Below are 18,020 nucleotides of genomic sequence, written 5' to 3' on the forward strand. Positions count from 1 at the left end.
CGACTAGAGTTGTCGCAACTGACGCTTGAGGAGCGGACGCTCCGGTTGTGTTGGAACCGCAGCTTGCGGAGGGTCGGCACTGTTCACCCCTACGCCCCGGAGATCCCATTGGGCATGTGCACGGCCCTCCCCCACGGAGGGGACTGGTCGGGCTGGCTCAGTGGGAAGACCTAGGGCTACAGATGGTGGGGGACCTGTACCTCAATGGAGCGCTCCAGCCATTCCAGGGACTGCAGGATTCCTTCGGGATCCCGAGGGGAGACTACCTACTCCACGCAGCCCTGGTGGCAGCCCTACAAAAGCACTGGAACACGGGACTCTCTGAACCGCAGACGGCTGCCGGCTGTCAGTATGTGGTCATGGCGGCGGGCACGGTCAAGGCCGTTACGTGCCTCTATCAGAGAATGGCGATGGAACACCTAGCCCCTTTGAGTGCGCTGAAGGATAAATGGGAATTGGACATCGGGAAGCCCATTCCGGACTTGACGTGGCCCAGGTTACAGAGACGGGCCTGGAAGAGCACACGTAATGCCAGGTTTCAATTGGTGCAGTACTTTATCTTGCATAGGGCTTATTTGACGCCAGCTAAATTATTTCAATACTTTGGGGGTCCCGCTCCGCGGTGCCCTCGCTGTGGGGAGGAGGGGGCCGACTTTAAGCACATGTTTTGGTCCTGTGGCGTCCTCTGCGGTTATTGGGGGGAGGTCATTGATTGCTTGACCCACGTAACGTGGCGGGAATTGGGGGTGGAAATGGGAGTTTGCCTGCTGCTGTGGTTCCCCCACACTCCGCGCACGAAAGTCACGAGCAAGTTTTGCGACCTAGGGCTGGTGATGGCTAAAAGAGAAATTACCCTGCACTGGAAATCGAGAACTGGCCCCAGCTTTGAGAGGTGGAGAACTACCTTCACAAAATGGGCGGGTAGCGAGAGTACACTCAGGCTGCAGCTAGCGCTGCGGGGAAATGATGAAAAAGCATTAGCCATGGCACATGCATGGGAAGCATTAGTGGTGGACCTCCGAGGGTGGGGCGCAGAAGCAGAGGAGGGCATTGACGCACAGGAGCAGCATGCAGCAGAGTAGCGGTGGAAAGGCTACTGACGGGTCACACGTGGGGGCGGGAGGGCTCCTCTTCTCCTTGCTGCTTGGCGCCTGATCATGGGGGTGGAGAGTGGCTCGCGGCCGCTCCCACGGCCAATCACGAGATGGACTTCTCACGGTACCTACGACTATGGCACACTGACATGTGGGTGGGGGGAGGGAATATTTGTGTTTGGGGAGTGTTGGGGGGCAAAGCATTGATAGTTGGAAGTGGTCTGCACTGTACTATGCACTGGAGTATATTACTAGGAGAAGACCAATGATATGCTGGTCATTGCAGATGGCTATTGTACTTGAATTATGCAATAAAAATTGTTTTTGCAAAAATGTTAGAGTGGGACAATGAGCAAAAAAACAGTGGAATGGATTGCAGCCTAGAGTAATTGCCAGTGTCAGAGATTCATCCAAGCATTTCACATATCACTTTTTTGTTTTCTCGGAGGGATGCCTTAGTTGTGACTAGTATGCCTAGACCCGTACTCACTGTACCACTTTAATAAGGAAGCCCAGCAACGCCGTAAACAGCCTTGAGTAGCTTCTCTTATGGTTGGCCGGGATAAGGCCAGGCAGTTTGGGATTAACTGTTCTGTGAAGACTCATCTGCACACGGTTGATTTCAGTCTTTATTGACAAAATGACTATGAGCAAGAAAGCATTGGCCTTCAATGCGGCCAGCAGTATTGTCCAGCGACTGAGAAGTTTAAGCATTTACATCATGTCTTTTTGTTTTGATTTTTCTTTGTGGTAACACATCTTCTTCCACTTCATGAAAAACTCAAAGCATTAGGCACGAATGGCTGTGATACACAGCCCCGCTTTATCAGGGATTTGTAAACCTAAGGGTGCTAACTCCCAGGGGGTCGACTGCCTGCCAAAAACCCTCTTAATGTATTTACATTTTCACGAAGCAGTGGAGATAGCATACTGTATTTTGAGAACCCTAAGCCTGACCTGACCATTTCATCTATTTTAGTGAGAGCGACCTGCTTATGACCGCACCTATATCACTCATGATATGTTCTATGAACACATTGATAACACCAATGTGACATCTAAAATGACATCCATGATAACACTGTGCATGACCAACAACACAAGTTATAGTTACCCAATTTAACTATAATTGGTGAATTTTAGATTTTTTTAGATCCCCATACCAACAGGGGCACATCTCAAACCGCTCGATCTATCCGGCCACTGCGTTCGCCCGGGGTCGCGGCTAATCCAGACAGGACCGTCGCCTCTTTTGGTGCCTTGGTGTAATCATTGGAATGCCTGACCAATTCCTTGGTCTCTGCTCCACATCGAAAAATCAGCCCATATATCAGGGGGACAGCCCATTTTTGACCACACCCAAAGAGTTGCCCTGACCCAGTCTTCTACCTTCAGGGAAAGCAGACCGATCCACTTCTTAGAAACTTCTCTTCTTGCAATGAGAATCAAGTAAAAGAGTAGCTCTCTCTGCCTCTGCCGTAGGAGGTTGCTCGTTACCTCATACCCTCCCAGAAGGACAAGCATTGGGTTCATAGCAATCCCCACACCAAAAATATCTTTCAGGACAAGTTCTATTCCTCCCCAATAGTCCTTTATCCTGGAACACTGGAAGAAAACCTGTACGTCATTAGCTTCCACGCAGCCACACATTTTACACTTGGGAGGCGGCAAGGGGGCAAACTTGGCAATTTTTGAAAGTGTCCAATTTAGCCGCTTGATAGTAAGCAAATGGTTCCTCTTTAAATTAGCTGGTTTAACAAATGAATACAAAAACCTCAGTTATCCGAAACCGGTAGGAGTTCCATCTCCTGAAAGGCTCCTCTCCAGACTGAGTGAGGAGGTGTTCTATTTTTCTCATCAGCAGTGAAGAGTTTCCAATACCAAGTTGCAACCTCTTTACTATTAGGTCTACATCATGGCGAGAAAGCTCTAACTCTCCGTCACCCCCTATCTCCTGCTTTGAGGCAGCGAACCAGGAGGATAGTTGGATACGTTTAAAACAGAACAAATTAAATTCCAACTTCGGTTGTCATCCGATCAACCAACGTAGCGATACCCGCCCTCCTAAATAGGAGACTTAAGTCATCTTTTAAGTATACCGGAGTAATGGGGGAATCCCACACTGGGGGAAAGTCAGAATAATAGCCTAAGCCAAGCAGTCTCCTGAATTCAGCACACACCTCAAGACTTTTATGCAGACTTTCTTGAAAAATCTAGAGGCACCAAACTCATATAAAAATCCTTCACCACTCGATTCTACCTCCATTTCTCCAAGAAGCTTCCCTCAGGTAGAATTGTCGGGTTTACCTAACATCATCCGCACGTTTTTAAACTGTAACACTGTGCAGTACTAATTAAAATGGGGCAGAGCCAAGCCGGGAGGTACAGGGAAGCCAAATTAGGCGGCACTTGTTGATGGCACAACAGAACTATGCGGCCCTTTTAATGGATGAGGCTTGCCAAGCCTGGCTGGTAACACGTAGCAGGGTGTACCAATGGGGCGATACGTCCAGCAAGATGCTGCATTGACTTTGCCAGGGAACCTTCCATTCCCAGGCCCTACCGGGAGTTCTGGACCCGGCGGGAGAACCGATTATCGACTCCCCGGCTATTTTGGAAAGCTTCGCCGCCTACTATGCGGATCTGTGCGCTCCGAAAGAATGCCTATTGGCTGCCGTCATAGATAAATTCATAGCTGACCTTCTGCCCAAAGCTGTGTCAGATGAGGTACGGCATGGACCTGGGAGAACTCTACCCCGGGAAGGCGCCGGGACCCAATGGGTTTCCCTGTGAATTTTTTAGATTTTTTTTTTTTATACAATTGGCCCCTCACTTTCAACCGGTGGTGGAAGAGACTCGGGAGCGGGGCTCGCTTCCTCCGGACTGGAGGCATGCAGAGGTGGTGGTATTCCACAACCCGGGCAGGCCCCCTGAGCAACATGCTTCATATCGTCCTATTTACCTTTTAAATATGGAGGCGAAGGTTCTGGCCAAGGCGTTGGCCAATCGCCTCCTGCCCCACATCTCCACCCTGGTGCACCCCGACCAGGCTGGGTTCATGCCCCGGAGGGTGACCAGACAGAATATTAGATGAGTGCACGTGGCAATAGCGGCCATTAGGCAATTGGGGGAACCTGCTGCATTGTTATTGGTTGTTATGGACAGGGCGTTTGACTCCCTGAGCTGGGTGTACCTTTTTTCCCTGCTGCGAAGGCTCAACTTCGGCCTGCGCTTTCTCTCCTACCTAACGCCACTATACACCGATCTAACGGCGTCGGTGCGGGTAGCGGGGGCACTTTCATCGTCCTTTTCTATCGGGCGGGGAACGCGGCAGGAATGCCCCCTGTCCCCTTATTTATTTGCACTAGCTATGGAGCCCTTGGCTGCATGGGTGCGCATTGACGCACAGATCCGGGGCTTTGAATGGGCGCCGGGTCTGTCTGATAGGATTGCATTTTATGCGGATGATGTTCTCTTCTTTCTTACAGCTATGGACAGGACGAGGCCGCGGCTATTGCGCATTATGCAAATTTTTGGGGAAACTTCGGGACTCTATATGAACCCCCGTAAGTCAACATTATGGGTTCTAGGGGATCGGACGGGAGTAGGAGCGTGGGCTTCCTCGGTTCAGCTGGCCGTGGGGGGACTGAAATATCTGGCCGTGTTTTTATCGGATGTACCTGCAGTCTCCTGGGAGCGCAACCTGGTTCCAGTGTGGAAACGGACTCGTGAAGATCTTATTTCCTGGTCCTGTATGCCTCTGTCCTTATATGGCAGATCGGCGATATTCAAGATGGTGGCGCTTCCCCGGCTCTTCTATCAACTACAGAATCATCCATACCAGATCCCGCCCCGATGGTTCAGACAGGTGAATGCAGCAATGGGACAGTTCCTGTGGGAGGGGGGGAAAGGTGCAGGTGGATCTGTGCACATGCTTCCTGCCCACCTACTGTGGGGGGATTGCGTCCTTTGATGTTCTCTCGTACTATCAATCCTCGCACTTGCTGGTTCTTAACGAACGGTGGAACGGTGACAGGGGAGACGCGGCGTATGCAGTTGAGAGACAGCTCATGGGACACCATTCACTACTTACAATATTATATTCAGCGCCGCTGCGGGGGTCGCTGCCATCGGTTACGCGGGTGGTGTTTCTGATCTGGAGGCAGGCATTGCGCCGAATGAGGTGGTGGAACACTTTGACTCGGGAAACCCCCCTCTGGGGCAACGGGCGTTTGCCTCAGCTGGCGGCCCTACAGGTGTTATGAGGTTGGGACGCGAAGGGTATCTCGGTCCTTGGGGATGTTATGAGGGGCCGGACGCTCAAATCTTTTCAAGACCTGCAGAAAGAATTCCTTATGCCACGATCCCAGTTTTATCGCTACCTTCAATTTCGGCATGCCCTGTCCCCTAGTTTAGAGGGCTTGGAGTCGCTACCGGAATTCAGCCTGTTAGAGGCGAAGGTTTTCATGGAAGATCTAACTGTCCAGAAAATCTCTCCAATTTATCAATCCCTGGTCACTCATTGCTCCCCTTCACTTCAGATGCTTCGGAGCGCTTGGGAGGAGGATGTGGGCACGCTGGAGGAAGAGGACTGGACTGAGGCCTTAGCTGCCCCGCGAGGGGCTGCCACAGCGATGCGACTTCACCTGTTTCAGTTCAAGTATTTACACAGGGTCTATTTTACCCGAGTGCGCTTGTGGGGGGCAGGGCTGATTGCCTCCCCTGTGTGCATTCGCTGTAGCCGAGAGGAGGGTACATTCATTTACACTGTTTGGCGCTGTCCGTCACTTGATCGCTTTTGGAGAGGGGTATATTCCTGCCTTTCAGAGGTTCTGGGGTGGGAGCTCCCCCGTATGCCGCAGCTGGCCTTACTTCATGTTATGGAGGGAATAGGAGGCAACATCTATAAGCGACACCTTATGCAATTGGGTTTTACACTAGCGAAAAGAGATATTGCCAAGGCATGGAAGGTGCCAAGGGCCCCATCGGTGGCCGCATAGAAGAATGGGCTTGACTTCTGCATGGGGCTAAAACAACCTATTTTTGTTGCTAGGGGGTGCCCACGCAAACCCTACAAGATTTGGAAACGGTGGGCGGATTATCGGGGACTGTTATTAGACCTATCACCAGTGTCAGAGGTCCATCCGATGGGATAATACGTATGCATACTTTCAGACTGTGGGGGCATGCTACGGGGGGCCCCGGAGGGGCTTACCCTTCCCGCTGTATTTCTATGTGGTGGACAGGACTAGGCGGATATGGGGGGGGAGGGTGAGGTGTTGCTGGTAAGTGTTTGGATATTATGTGTAAAAGTCAAAGTCACCATAACTGTATATTTGGATTGTGCAGTTGTCTCTGGAGTGCAGAGCCCTGCAATATATGTGCAGCTTGACAAAATAAAATTTGTTAAAAAAATAAATAAATGGGGCAGAGCCAGACCTCCCTTATTAAGCCTACGTCTGAACTTTTTCCAGGTTAACCTGGCCCCCTTACCAGCCCAAATTAAACTGACTACCTTCCCCTGGATTTTATCAATGCCAGATTTTGGGAACGCCAGAGGGATAGAATTGAAGAGATACGTCAGTTTGGGAAGGACCGTTATCTTTATTAGGTTAACTCGCCCAAAGATTGTTAACAGCAGATTTTTCCACCTAGCGAGGAGATGATCTATCTCTCTAGCTACCCTTTGCACGATACGCTGCGGGATATCATCCACCTCATTTACAATTGAGAACCTCCTATACCTGATATCTGAACTGACTCTCCCATCCCAACCTTTGTCATTCCAGCACTTTACTTCAGTTTTGGAAGTATTTACTAAATATCTGCCTCTTGGGGATAAAACCCTTCTGATCCAAGTGTTACAGCTGTGGGACAAGCTTTGCCAATCTCCTCACTAAAATGCTCATAACATTTTTATAATCTGCATTCAGCAGGGAGATTAGTTGATGAGATTTGACCCTGCTGGGATCTTTAGAAGGTTTTAAAATAAGCACTATTGTGGCCTCCTTCCACGTTCTGGAGATACATCCATCCTGCCGATAGATTGAATTAAACAAACTCTCCAAAACTGGGACCAGTTCTTCTCTTATAAATTTCGTTCGGCAGGGCGTCCGGGCCCAGGGCCTTACCATCCTGCACTTGGATAGACTTGAGCGAATCTCTTCCTTGGAAATTGGGTCATCAAGCCCCTCCCTACTCTCTATTGTCAATCTTGGCAATTGCACTTTGCTAAGCTTCAAGTAGATTTTGATCAGGGCGGGCCTCTTCCGTATATAATTCGGAGAATATGGATATAAGACCGGCTTATCCGAGATATCCCCCCTGGGATTTACTACCAATTGTCTGATAATATTCCTAGATCTGTATGCTCTAGCTTTCCACGCAATTAGTGCTCCTGCTTTCTCCCCATATTCAAAGTTCTTCATACAACCATCTTGCCACTGCTCAATACATTTTTGGTCAGATTTTAATCCTGAAGTTTTGCCTTGTCTCTTCTAAGAGTCTCTGTGTATGCTCCCTTCCCACACTTGGCTGGGAGCCAAACAAGAAGAAGATCAGCTTCTAAAGATCCCACTCTGTCCTCCATTAACTTAAAACTTAGTCTCTCAGTATTTGTTTTGAAGTACGCCAACTTTTGCATCACTCCTCTAATGTATGCCATGAAGCCATCCCAAACTTCATCTAGAGAAGTAGACCCAATATTGTCTATAAAATGGGCAGTACTATTTTATAGCGTTTCACCAATCTCTAAGTCTGAAAGAGTGTCCCTTTTTAACGTTCATCTTGGTCTAGGTAATCTAGTATGTCCCTCTAGTGACACGATAACCGCGGCTTGGTCTGAGATATGGCCAGGTAGGATGCTTATTGTTATAGTGTCTGCAATGGCCCTGTCCGCAAACAAATAGTCTAACCTGGAGAAATGACCATACTTCTTACTGTGGAACATGAAACCTTGTCTGGCTCCCATCCTATACCTCCACACATCCAGAGGCGCCAAGTCATGTAGTATATATTTAAGGGCCTTCTGCACACAGGGGGCATGGCCATGACTCTTTGTGTTAAACCTTTCCTGTGTTGGATCAAGTGGGACATTGAAATCCCCCCCCCCGAATACTATTGGGGATGTAACCTCCATTAGATTCCACTGCAAGTTAGACAAGTGGCACAGATCATCAATGTTAAGCCTGTAGAAAACGGCACATACTAACTCAGCACCTCTGCAGCCCAGGGTTGCTATTATCCATCTACCGGATGTATTGGTTTTTGAAGATTTTATGACACATACAGCCTCCCTCCAGATTACAATTGCTACACCCTTGCAGTTCCCAGTCTGCTCTGACACTAGAAAACTCTCTATCCAACGGTGTTTAGAGAGGAGGACCCGACTCTCACTAGCAGCTAGCTGAGTTTCCTGTAAGAGGATAACATGTGCTTGGCTTTCTTCCAGATATCTCATTACTAACCTCTGCCTACGCTTGGTCCTGAGACTATTAATACTCCAGGACAGGAATGTTGTTAACTCGTTAACCCCCCTCATCTGGGTAGTTGGAATTGATACTAAGCAGAGCTGCCACTGCACTATTATTCATGCATAATGGTGATATTGAGGTCTTATTTTGAGTTTTTTCCCCTCTGCTCCCCACCCCGTGGTCATCCAGGCTTCTGCCCCCCAACATCACCCCTGTGCCCCCCCTTACTCCCCCTCCCCCCTGGGAGCCCTCCCTAGATTTTTAGGCATAATGCCCAATGGTCTTCTCTCAACGGGAAACCTACATAATAAAGTAAGAACTATATCAGGCCTAACCTCTCCCCTTCAAACCTCGCCTTTTTTAACTCCAATCAAGAACCTGCTTCTCTCCTAATTATGTCAATCAAAGCATCCACTTCCTCCACTGATCGGTGGTTGTACATGTGATTATTCCACATTATCCAAAGTGAAGCAGGAAACTTCCGCTGTGCTTCAGCTCCGAGTTTATTCAACTCCTCCAGCCTCTTCCCCGGCCCCACTGTTTCTGAGCAGTAGCATGGCAAACATCTGATCTTCTAGAGAATGGATAAGCACCAGCAGAGTAAGAGCCTTCACTTAATGCCATGGTCAAAATCGCCTCCTTAGCTGTGTATGAAACAAAAATAATTACAATTTTCTTCATTTTCTGCCTCTTGGGATTCCTCTTGAAGGGGTCTCGATGTACACGTTGGATCTCAGAGGCAAGGTTGATGTCCAGCCTGTTTTTCAGAACCATATCCTGCAGCAGTGAGATGACAACGGCTTTTCTATCTGAGCCCGCCATAGACTCAGGGACATTGAGAACTCTGAGATTATTCCTACGTGATTTTCAAGCCTTTCTAGATCTTTCTTATTTTGTTTAGTCAAACATAATTACACCTGCAGTGTTCTTATTGATGTCCTGATTCATGTTAGAGACCTCCTGCTCCAGGACTTCAGTTCGAGCAGAGACTTCTTCAAGCATCTGGGCCAAGGCTGCACAAGAGACCTGGATATCCACCTGATTCTGCTCAGATATCTTAAACCTGCTCCTCATCTCCTCTTTGAGACCCAAGCGGATAGAGGCCAAAGACTCCCTTGGGGCCACCCATGGAGTACTCCCTATATCCAGCTCCTGCTGAGGGGGCCTCCCCTGATTGCACTCATCCTGAGTTGCCTTGATGTCAAATATATTTGATGTTAGGACTGTCACCCGGGTAGAAAAATTTAGACCATCTGGTAAGCAGTTTTGTACTTCGGGGAGGGTGGGCAGGGCATATCATATTGCCCCCTAAGACTGTACTGGTGTTCTGCTCCATACTAATAAGGTGCCGACTTGTACCACACCCCCACCCTTTGCGCTGCCCTCTACAGCTAAAATCAGGGATGCAAAAACCTTATAATATGACTTGAGAGAAGGGGTAACTTTCACTTTAGATTGGGGCACTCTCCTTCCCCCTACCTCTACTCCGTTGGCTCTTCCCTGCAGCAGCCTGCCCAACTCTTTCTAATTTACCAACTGGGCCCCTCTCACTCCCTGTCCGGCGAGGGTGCGCACTCTGACTTTTGGTAGAGACAATAATCTCAGGAGCTAACACCCCAAGTGGAGGTGCCGGCACCAACCACAATTCAGACAGGATTAGGGTTCCCCTGGTATGCAGAGTATATCTGCACACTTTCCCAAGAGGGTTAGCACTCCTGTTCTGAAGACTCTTACCCCTCTCCATAGACAGAGTAGCCTGCCTCCCCCCTCCTGCCCAGGAAGAGTCATCATCTCTCCATACATCCTTTGTAGTGTACAACTTGCACCCACCTACCTCCTGAGTGGAAGCACTTTCCTGCCCCCCACCAAAATTTCAAAACAGGAGGATTGTTGTTAGCCCGGTATTACTTACGATCTCAGCTACTTTCCAGCATGTGCTGTCTCTGCCTCCGCTGCCCTGGAACAACACCGCAGCCTTGCGGCAGCAGCGCAGCTCCTTTGCCGTATTCTCCCAGCGTGGGGCCCGCAAGGGGGAGAGGCTTCAATCCGCTGCTATCACCACCCGCAGTGGCAATCCCATCTGCCGGGAGCGGGCAACAGAGGACGCAGAATCAGCAGAGCAAGGTAGTATTGAGGGGGGAAAGGGAGAAGCCCAGTTTAGCATAAAATCAGCATCCCCGAGAGAAGACCGCGGACAATTAGCTGACGGCCGCCATGTTCCCACCCATAAACAAAAAAAAAAAAGAATTTGTTTTCTTTAGTAAAAAATGTTCTTTTTTCAGTGTGTATGTTCGTGTGTGTATATATATATATATATATATATATATATTAATTACCTACTGGCGGTGGCCAGTAGATAGTTATAGTTAGGACCTATTATCCATAGGAAATCCACAACATTCTATTTGGAATAACTTTGGCGCCGGTTGACGAATCTTCGCAAAATTTTCAAATCTCGTGGTCCGCTTCGGTCCGCTCCTATCCTGAAAGTCTCGGGGTAGTTGGTCAAGCGGGGACCGAGAAAAAAGGGGGTCCCAAAACGTGTTTTCCCCATGCAATTTTCCATAGGGACCGTTAGTCACAGCTACAGCCCAAACTGCTGAACGGAATTACACCAAATTTGGCAGAAAGGTAGACCTTGGTTCAGAGTCGTGCCTTTTGCTTAAATGGTGTAAATCCGTTCAGTAGTTCCTGCGAAAATCAAAATCACATATATATCTATGGCAGCGCTGGATCCGCGCACCCTGCCGTTGTGTGTATCAAAGGTTATATTAGGGTGAGAGGAGGTCTGCCACTCTATCACAACGATGTCCTCCGTGATATCATCAGTGATGTCATCAGTGAGGTCACTGACCATGTCATGAGTGATGTAATATGTGATGTCATCAGCAGTGCATTGCGGGCGCACAAGTTATAGCTAGCTGAACTAACTATAACGGGGAAATTTCAATGGTTTTGTACGAGTGAAATGTCCAGCTAACTATAACGTCCCTCAAACCTAGGATTTTTTCAGTGAAATGTGTGTGTGTGTGTATATATATATATATATATATATATATCTATATATATATATATCCCTGCTCCAAAAGTCCACCTTTGCGCATACTGCACTCTTGTTGACGGGTGCATGAAGAGACGGAAGTGGTCCATCCCACGTATAAAAGCTCCTGTGTCAAAAACACTCAAAAACACTCTGCACTCACGGGATTGCTTCAATAATTTATTTGCGTGCGAGGACGCGTTTTCGGCGTTCTGCCTTCTTCTGCTCGCATATGCAATTGTATATGTTTAGGTGACGGCACAGTTTTAAATCGCTAGCTGACTCCTCATTGGATACAGCGACTCGAAGGAGGGAGGGAATTGGCTGTTACAATACCAATGTCTTTAACCTTGTTCTTCGGTAAGTTTTTAACCCGTACAGCGGGAGTATATAAAAAGAGATTAAAGTCCCGATACTTGATAAAGATTTTTTTCATATTATGCTTAGATAGCACTCCCAGGGGTCCACAATTCATGTATTACCTCCTTCCGTCGCTGTCATGCATTTCAAAGTGCCTCACTGGTTGTTCTTTGATGACCCAAATTCAGAAGTCCCTTCGTCAAACCCTGGGCTCACGGCACTCGGCGCAGGGGGCGGTAAATATCCGGATCCCCACCAGTCTGGATAACTGTCGATTCCATCGACGCTTGTGCCTTGGGTGCCCAATGGCGGTGCAAAGCGCTGTAATATCCCGTGAGTGCAGAGTGTTTTTGACACAGGAGCTTATATATATATATATATATATTTCTTACTCCAAACGGGTTTGTTGGGAACCGAGCCCGTAGTCAGGTGGTGCTTAATGCCGGTAAACCAGAAAGCCGGCAAATCTTAATATAAATCCACTTAGAACGTTGAAAGCACACTCCGAGTGTGCTTTCAACGTTCTAAGTGGATATATATATATATATATATATATATATATATATATATATAAAATCCTTAAATATGTCAAATCCTTCAGAATGACTGAAGATCATTGTCTTTGTCCAATGAAAACGCAAAAATTGATTTGCTTTTTTTCCAATTTTATCAAGCAATTGTTTTATACCCTCCTTGGCTGAAAGGTGGTGCTTGACATAATTTGTTAGAAAATTTGTAAAGACCTCAAGAATATATATTTAAAGGAATTAGCAACCAAAGAGATTGATGGAATTGGATCAATATTTGGATGCACATAGATGATGCACCATTTTTGAAAATATTTGTTTTGTGTTCTTACTTTATTAAAATGTATCTACATTCTTTTTACATATGAATAGCACTAAAATATACTAATTACTGCTTTCAAAAACTGACAAGGTGACCATTGTCTGTTCGTTCACACTTGTGGACTGAGGAAAAAACTCAGTTAAAGTGAGTGATTAAAGATATCGACTGCTGCACTGATCGTTTAACATAACTTTGTATGGAATAGGGACGATTTGCAGTGGAGAATATTTAGGAATGCTTGATAATGGAGGCTTACTGCTGGCCAGCTACACAATAAAAATAACCTGCAATGGACAATTACCATAGCTTAGCTGTATAATAGGAATGCTATCCCATGGAGGCTTACTGCACAATAGCAACACAATAAAAATACCATGCTGTGTGAACTTTTTTTCTGTGAATGCTTTCCGAAGGACTCGGATCTGGGGAGTCCGACCGAGCGATTTGGATGCATCCGTATGCATCCGTATACGATTTGGTCAGACTCCCATTGACTTCAATGGGAGCCTGTGTTCCGAACGAGAACACAGGCTCCCATTGAAGAAAAGGGTGGCTGGGGAAAATCCTGGTGGGGGCACCCCGTGGTGCCTGCCACACTGTGCATGGGTGGGAAGAAAGTTCCCATGGGCCAAATTTGGAGAGCCCCGGGTGTAGAGGGGCCTGATACGGGCCCCCAAAGACTGATCCTGACAGCTGTTTCGTTCCGGAGAACCCGATTTCAGAACGGCTGTCCAAATCGGTCATCGTAATTGCTCGCTTGGAAACCGAGTCCATAGAGCTGTACGATTCTGCTCCGGAAAGGCTTGACCTGTCCAAATGCCTTTCGGAACTGATTCGGACAGCCCTTACTGTTTTCCAGGCATCATAATCGGTTGTTCGGAACTGTGAACGATTCAGTTGGAAACAAGGCTTCCGAATATGATTCGGTAAGCCTGAATCTGATTCGAAGCCCTCCTGAACGAGATCGTAATTGGCCCCTAAATAGGAATGCAATTGTGTAGATACTCATTACTGGAGCAGCAAACAACATTGAGACTTACTCGAGTATAGCCACAGAATAGAAACAAACATTGGGATTTAGACTAGCACAGCCATAGGATATGAATGACATGCTTTGGAGACCTGCTCCAGAACATCCGTCTAAAAGGATCAACGACATATCATGTTGACATAGATGAGAGTAGAAATGATCTGTGCAGAAATCTATCCACATACACATATATAACAGGAATTGCATGGTATCAGATCCTATTCAGGAGTCTTGTGTAGAAGGGGACTACTGGGCCTTAACCATGGAGGTTGAGATTGTTTTCCACATATTTCCATGTTACTGTCTCTCTGCAAACTGAGCCAAGTAAAACTGTTCCTGCACTTAACTTTCATGCTAGCAAAGGCGAGCAGTCACTGACTACTCAGAGAGGTAGTGTGGGGTGCACAAGCCCAGAACTCAGTAATCAACCAACAGACACAATAATATGATGTCCAGCCTAGTACTGGTCATTTTGAAAAATAAATTACTTCTATTCAAACAGCATTACTAAAGGCTACACAATCCCATTTATGAATACAGGGTGATACTGGTCATCCTACTGGTCATCATGATTTTTCCTGTGGGGTGCGACATCCTCCCCCACCCGTGGGCTATAGTAAATCTCAATGCGATCTATTATGTCGCTCAAAAGCGATGTATCTCATTCATCTTTGATGCTGCTGTCCACATCCAAGGCACGTCACCCTCTCCTTTTCTTGTTATAGGGTCGAATAGTGGTTCCGATTTGAGTGCCCTGTGTGATTGTCTTCTGATTGGCAAGATATGAGCTTGTTGGGTGCTCTTTATGCTGTTGAGTGTCACAGGGGCTTGATCCATTACATTCTATACCAATACTTTCAACATCTCATTGCTTGAGGTCCAGATCGTCCTTTACATGCAGCCGCTGACCTCACTCCCAGGGTGGGTTTTCTATGCTGATGGTCATAGGAGTAATACAGAGAAACCTTTATCCTCGGTCCTTGGGGAAGGGCTGGGTTACCTAGCTTAGGAGGCAGACATATATTAGAGTGCAGTATCTATATTAAAATGGCTACTGCTTAAAATGTTGGTTTTATATTTTCCATTAAGGCTGAAGTCCTTTTTTTCTTTAAAAGTCAGCATATAGTCTGACTTTCTCATCCATTCCTTCGGCTGTCCTGTCTTGTGTTAACTCTTAGAAATGCTAAAATCTCAGTTTTTTCTTCTAGGAAAACAGTGGCGGGACCATCGCTTTGAATTTGTGCAACACGTGAAAAGTCCTGTGTTGGGTAATCTCCTTGATGACCTGGAGCATAAATCGGTGTTTTCTACAGCAGAGGTGGGATTCATAAAAGGCAAACCAGCCCACCAAGACCAGGCCAGAGCCTTGATCGATATGGTGATAAATAAAGGAAGGGAGGCTAAAGGGATCCTCCTCAATTGCATCCGGAACAGAGACCCACTCCTCGCTCAGCAGATGAAGATTCTGACCCAGCAAGGCCCAGAAGGTAAGAAACACATGGTACTTGATATCACTGGTGCAGGCTGGCAAAGCAGGCAAAAGAACCATATTACACCTCGAATCACAGGTCCAGTCATGGAAAGTAAATTAAAGAAAAGTATCACACCTGGGATCACAGGCCTAGCCGAGGAAAGCAGGCAAAAGAAACACATCACACCTGAAATCCCTTGCACAGCCAGGCAAGGCAGGCACAAGAATCACATCACACCATAGGATCACAGTTCCAGCCAGGCAAAGCAAGCAAAAGAAACACATCACACCTGAAATCCCTTGCACAGCCAGGCAAGGCAGGCACAGGAATCGCATCACACCATAGGATCACAGTTCCAGCCAGGCAAAGCAAGCAAAAGAAAACATCACACCTGAAATCCCTTGCACAGCCAGGCAAGGCAGGCACAGGAATCACATCACACCATAGGATCACAGTTCCAGCCAGGCAAAGCAAGCAAAAGAAACACATCACACCTGAAATCCCTTGCACAGCCAGGCAAGGCAGGCACAGGAATCACATCACACCATAGGATCACAGTTCCAGCCAGGCAAAGCAAGCAAAAGAAAACATCACACCTGAAATCCCTTGCACAGCCAGGCAAGGCAGGCACAGGAATCAAATCACACCATAGGATCACAGTTCCAGCCAGGCAAAGCAAGCAAAAGAAAACATCACACCTGAAATCCCTTGCACAGCCAGGCAAGGCAGGCACACGAATCGCATCACACCATAGGATCACAGTTCCAGCCAGGCAAAGCAAGCAAAAGCAAACATCACACCTGAAATCCCTTGCACAGCCAGGCAAGGCAGGCACAGGAATCACATCACACCATAGGATCACAGTTCCAGCCAGGCAAAGCAAGCAAAAGAAACACATCACACCTGAAATCCCTTGCACAGCCAGGCAAGGCAGGCACACGAATCACATCACACCATAGGATCACAGTTCCAGCCAGGCAAAGCAAGCAAAAGAAACATATTACACCTGCAACCACAGGTCCAGTCAGGGCAAGAAGGTAAAAGAAAACCTTCAGTCTTGAGACCACCGGCCCAACCATGAAAAGCAGGTAAAAGACGCATCACACCTTGGATCACAGGTCCAATCAGGAAAAGTAGATCAAAGAAACAGATCACACCTTGGATAACAGGCCCAGTCAGGGAAAGTAGGCAAAATAAATTCTTTGATCCTGGGGGCACGGGACCAGCCAGGGGTAGCAGGTAACAGAAACCTATCACACCTGGTATTCCTAGCATATACTTCTCCAAAAATCAGCTCGTGAGCTCCTGGTAGCTCATCAGATACCCGTAAGCAGCTCTCATGTGTGCACCCCAGAGAACATTGGAAGTTTCTGCTTGGTTGAATTAATATATGTATACTAAAACTGAAAAGCTTGCATTCAAGATAAAAATGTGAGTATTGTAAGTTGATGGCTGGGGGGAATGTGTTGAATTTCTTATATATATTTAAACTTGATATTTGAGTGATACAAATTAAATTGTGTTGGGGAGTATATATAACTAATATTAATAACTTTGTGCGAGTGGCATTGCAACAGTGGCTGTTGGGTGTTACCTATGTAGAAAAAGTTTTACATTTCTGATGGCATTCATGCCTGAAGCACTGATGTGATCCCTGCTGGTAATCATGCATATGGTGGTCACTAATAGAAACATATCACACGTGGGATCACTGGCACTGCCAGGGAAGAAGGTAAAAAAATACTGTACACCTGGGATCAGAGGCCAACTAGGGAAAGCAGGCAAAATAAACCTTTAGCTACAGAGCCATATTACAGAAACTGCCCTGTGGCGCAATGGGTGTGTACGCCCACTTTGTGTACCCCTGGCACACTTTGGTATTACAGAAGTGGCAGAGACGGTGTGCGGCCCCTTCTATAATACTGATAGCACTGGTGTCCATTTCCTGCCAGTGCTATCATGAGAGGGTGTTCCCTCTTTACATGGGTGCGTGGCCCATGAAAATGAGGGAATCACTTGGCCTTTGTGCCCGTGCCGTATTATCGATGTGAGAGCAGAGGCTAAGATCCCTTAGAAGGTGCCCTGTCAGTGCGCCCCTGAAGGAAGCCCTCACAAGGAGTGAAAGAGGGGCGTCCCATGCACATCCCCCAGTCATCCCCTTGTAGGTGGGTGTATTTCGCTCACTGCGCCAGCCTGCCAGGGGATCTCTAAACCCTCTTGAAAGTGCAGGCGTGTAGCCAGCTGCCCAGAGGAACACGGAGCCGCTTTTAAACACTGCCCATAGTGCAGTACAAGTTTGTAGCTGCCCTGAGGGCAGCGCATTCTTCATAACAGAGTGTAGTTTTCCTGTTTGTGACCGGTGCACCTTTTTTTAAGGTGTTTGATGGCGCAAGCAGGGAAAATGCATATTTTTTGTAATACAGGCCCTGATATCACTGGCCCAGCCAGGTAAAGTAGGTAAAATAAACCCTTCTTTCCTGGGATTTGAGACCCAGCCAGGGAAAGCCAGTGAAAGAAACCGTACACTTGGGATTGTTGGCCGAGCCAGGGAAAGCAGGTACAACATAAAATTACTGCAAATGAGGCCCCCATACCCTTGGAGTCCTTTTCTTTGTCAGAGCCTTCCTAATGATGTGTATCCCACTTGTGAGACACAACACTTCAGTTTCTTTCATGACTAAATACCAGTCCCGCTCACCTGCA

The 18,020-nt window shown here is 47.3% G+C and overlaps 1 protein-coding gene across 7 annotated transcripts in view; it reads left to right on the forward strand.

Moving 5' to 3' along the window:
- Positions 1 to 18,020, forward strand: part of LOC146859070 (caspase-1-like) — a 264,504-nt gene that overhangs the window by 41,600 nt on the left and 204,884 nt on the right. For all 7 annotated transcript variants that reach the window (XM_085649725.1, XM_085649727.1, XM_085649726.1 and 4 more), the window contains exon 2: positions 15,054 to 15,332. In XM_085649725.1, the coding sequence (XP_085505851.1) occupies positions 15,054 to 15,332 (279 nt within the window). The remainder of the gene's footprint in view (positions 1 to 15,053; positions 15,333 to 18,020) is intronic.

Source organism: Triturus cristatus, chromosome 3_2 (assembly GCF_964204655.1).
Source record: "Triturus cristatus chromosome 3_2, aTriCri1.1, whole genome shotgun sequence".
Classification (NCBI taxonomy): Eukaryota; Metazoa; Chordata; class Amphibia; order Caudata; family Salamandridae; genus Triturus; species Triturus cristatus.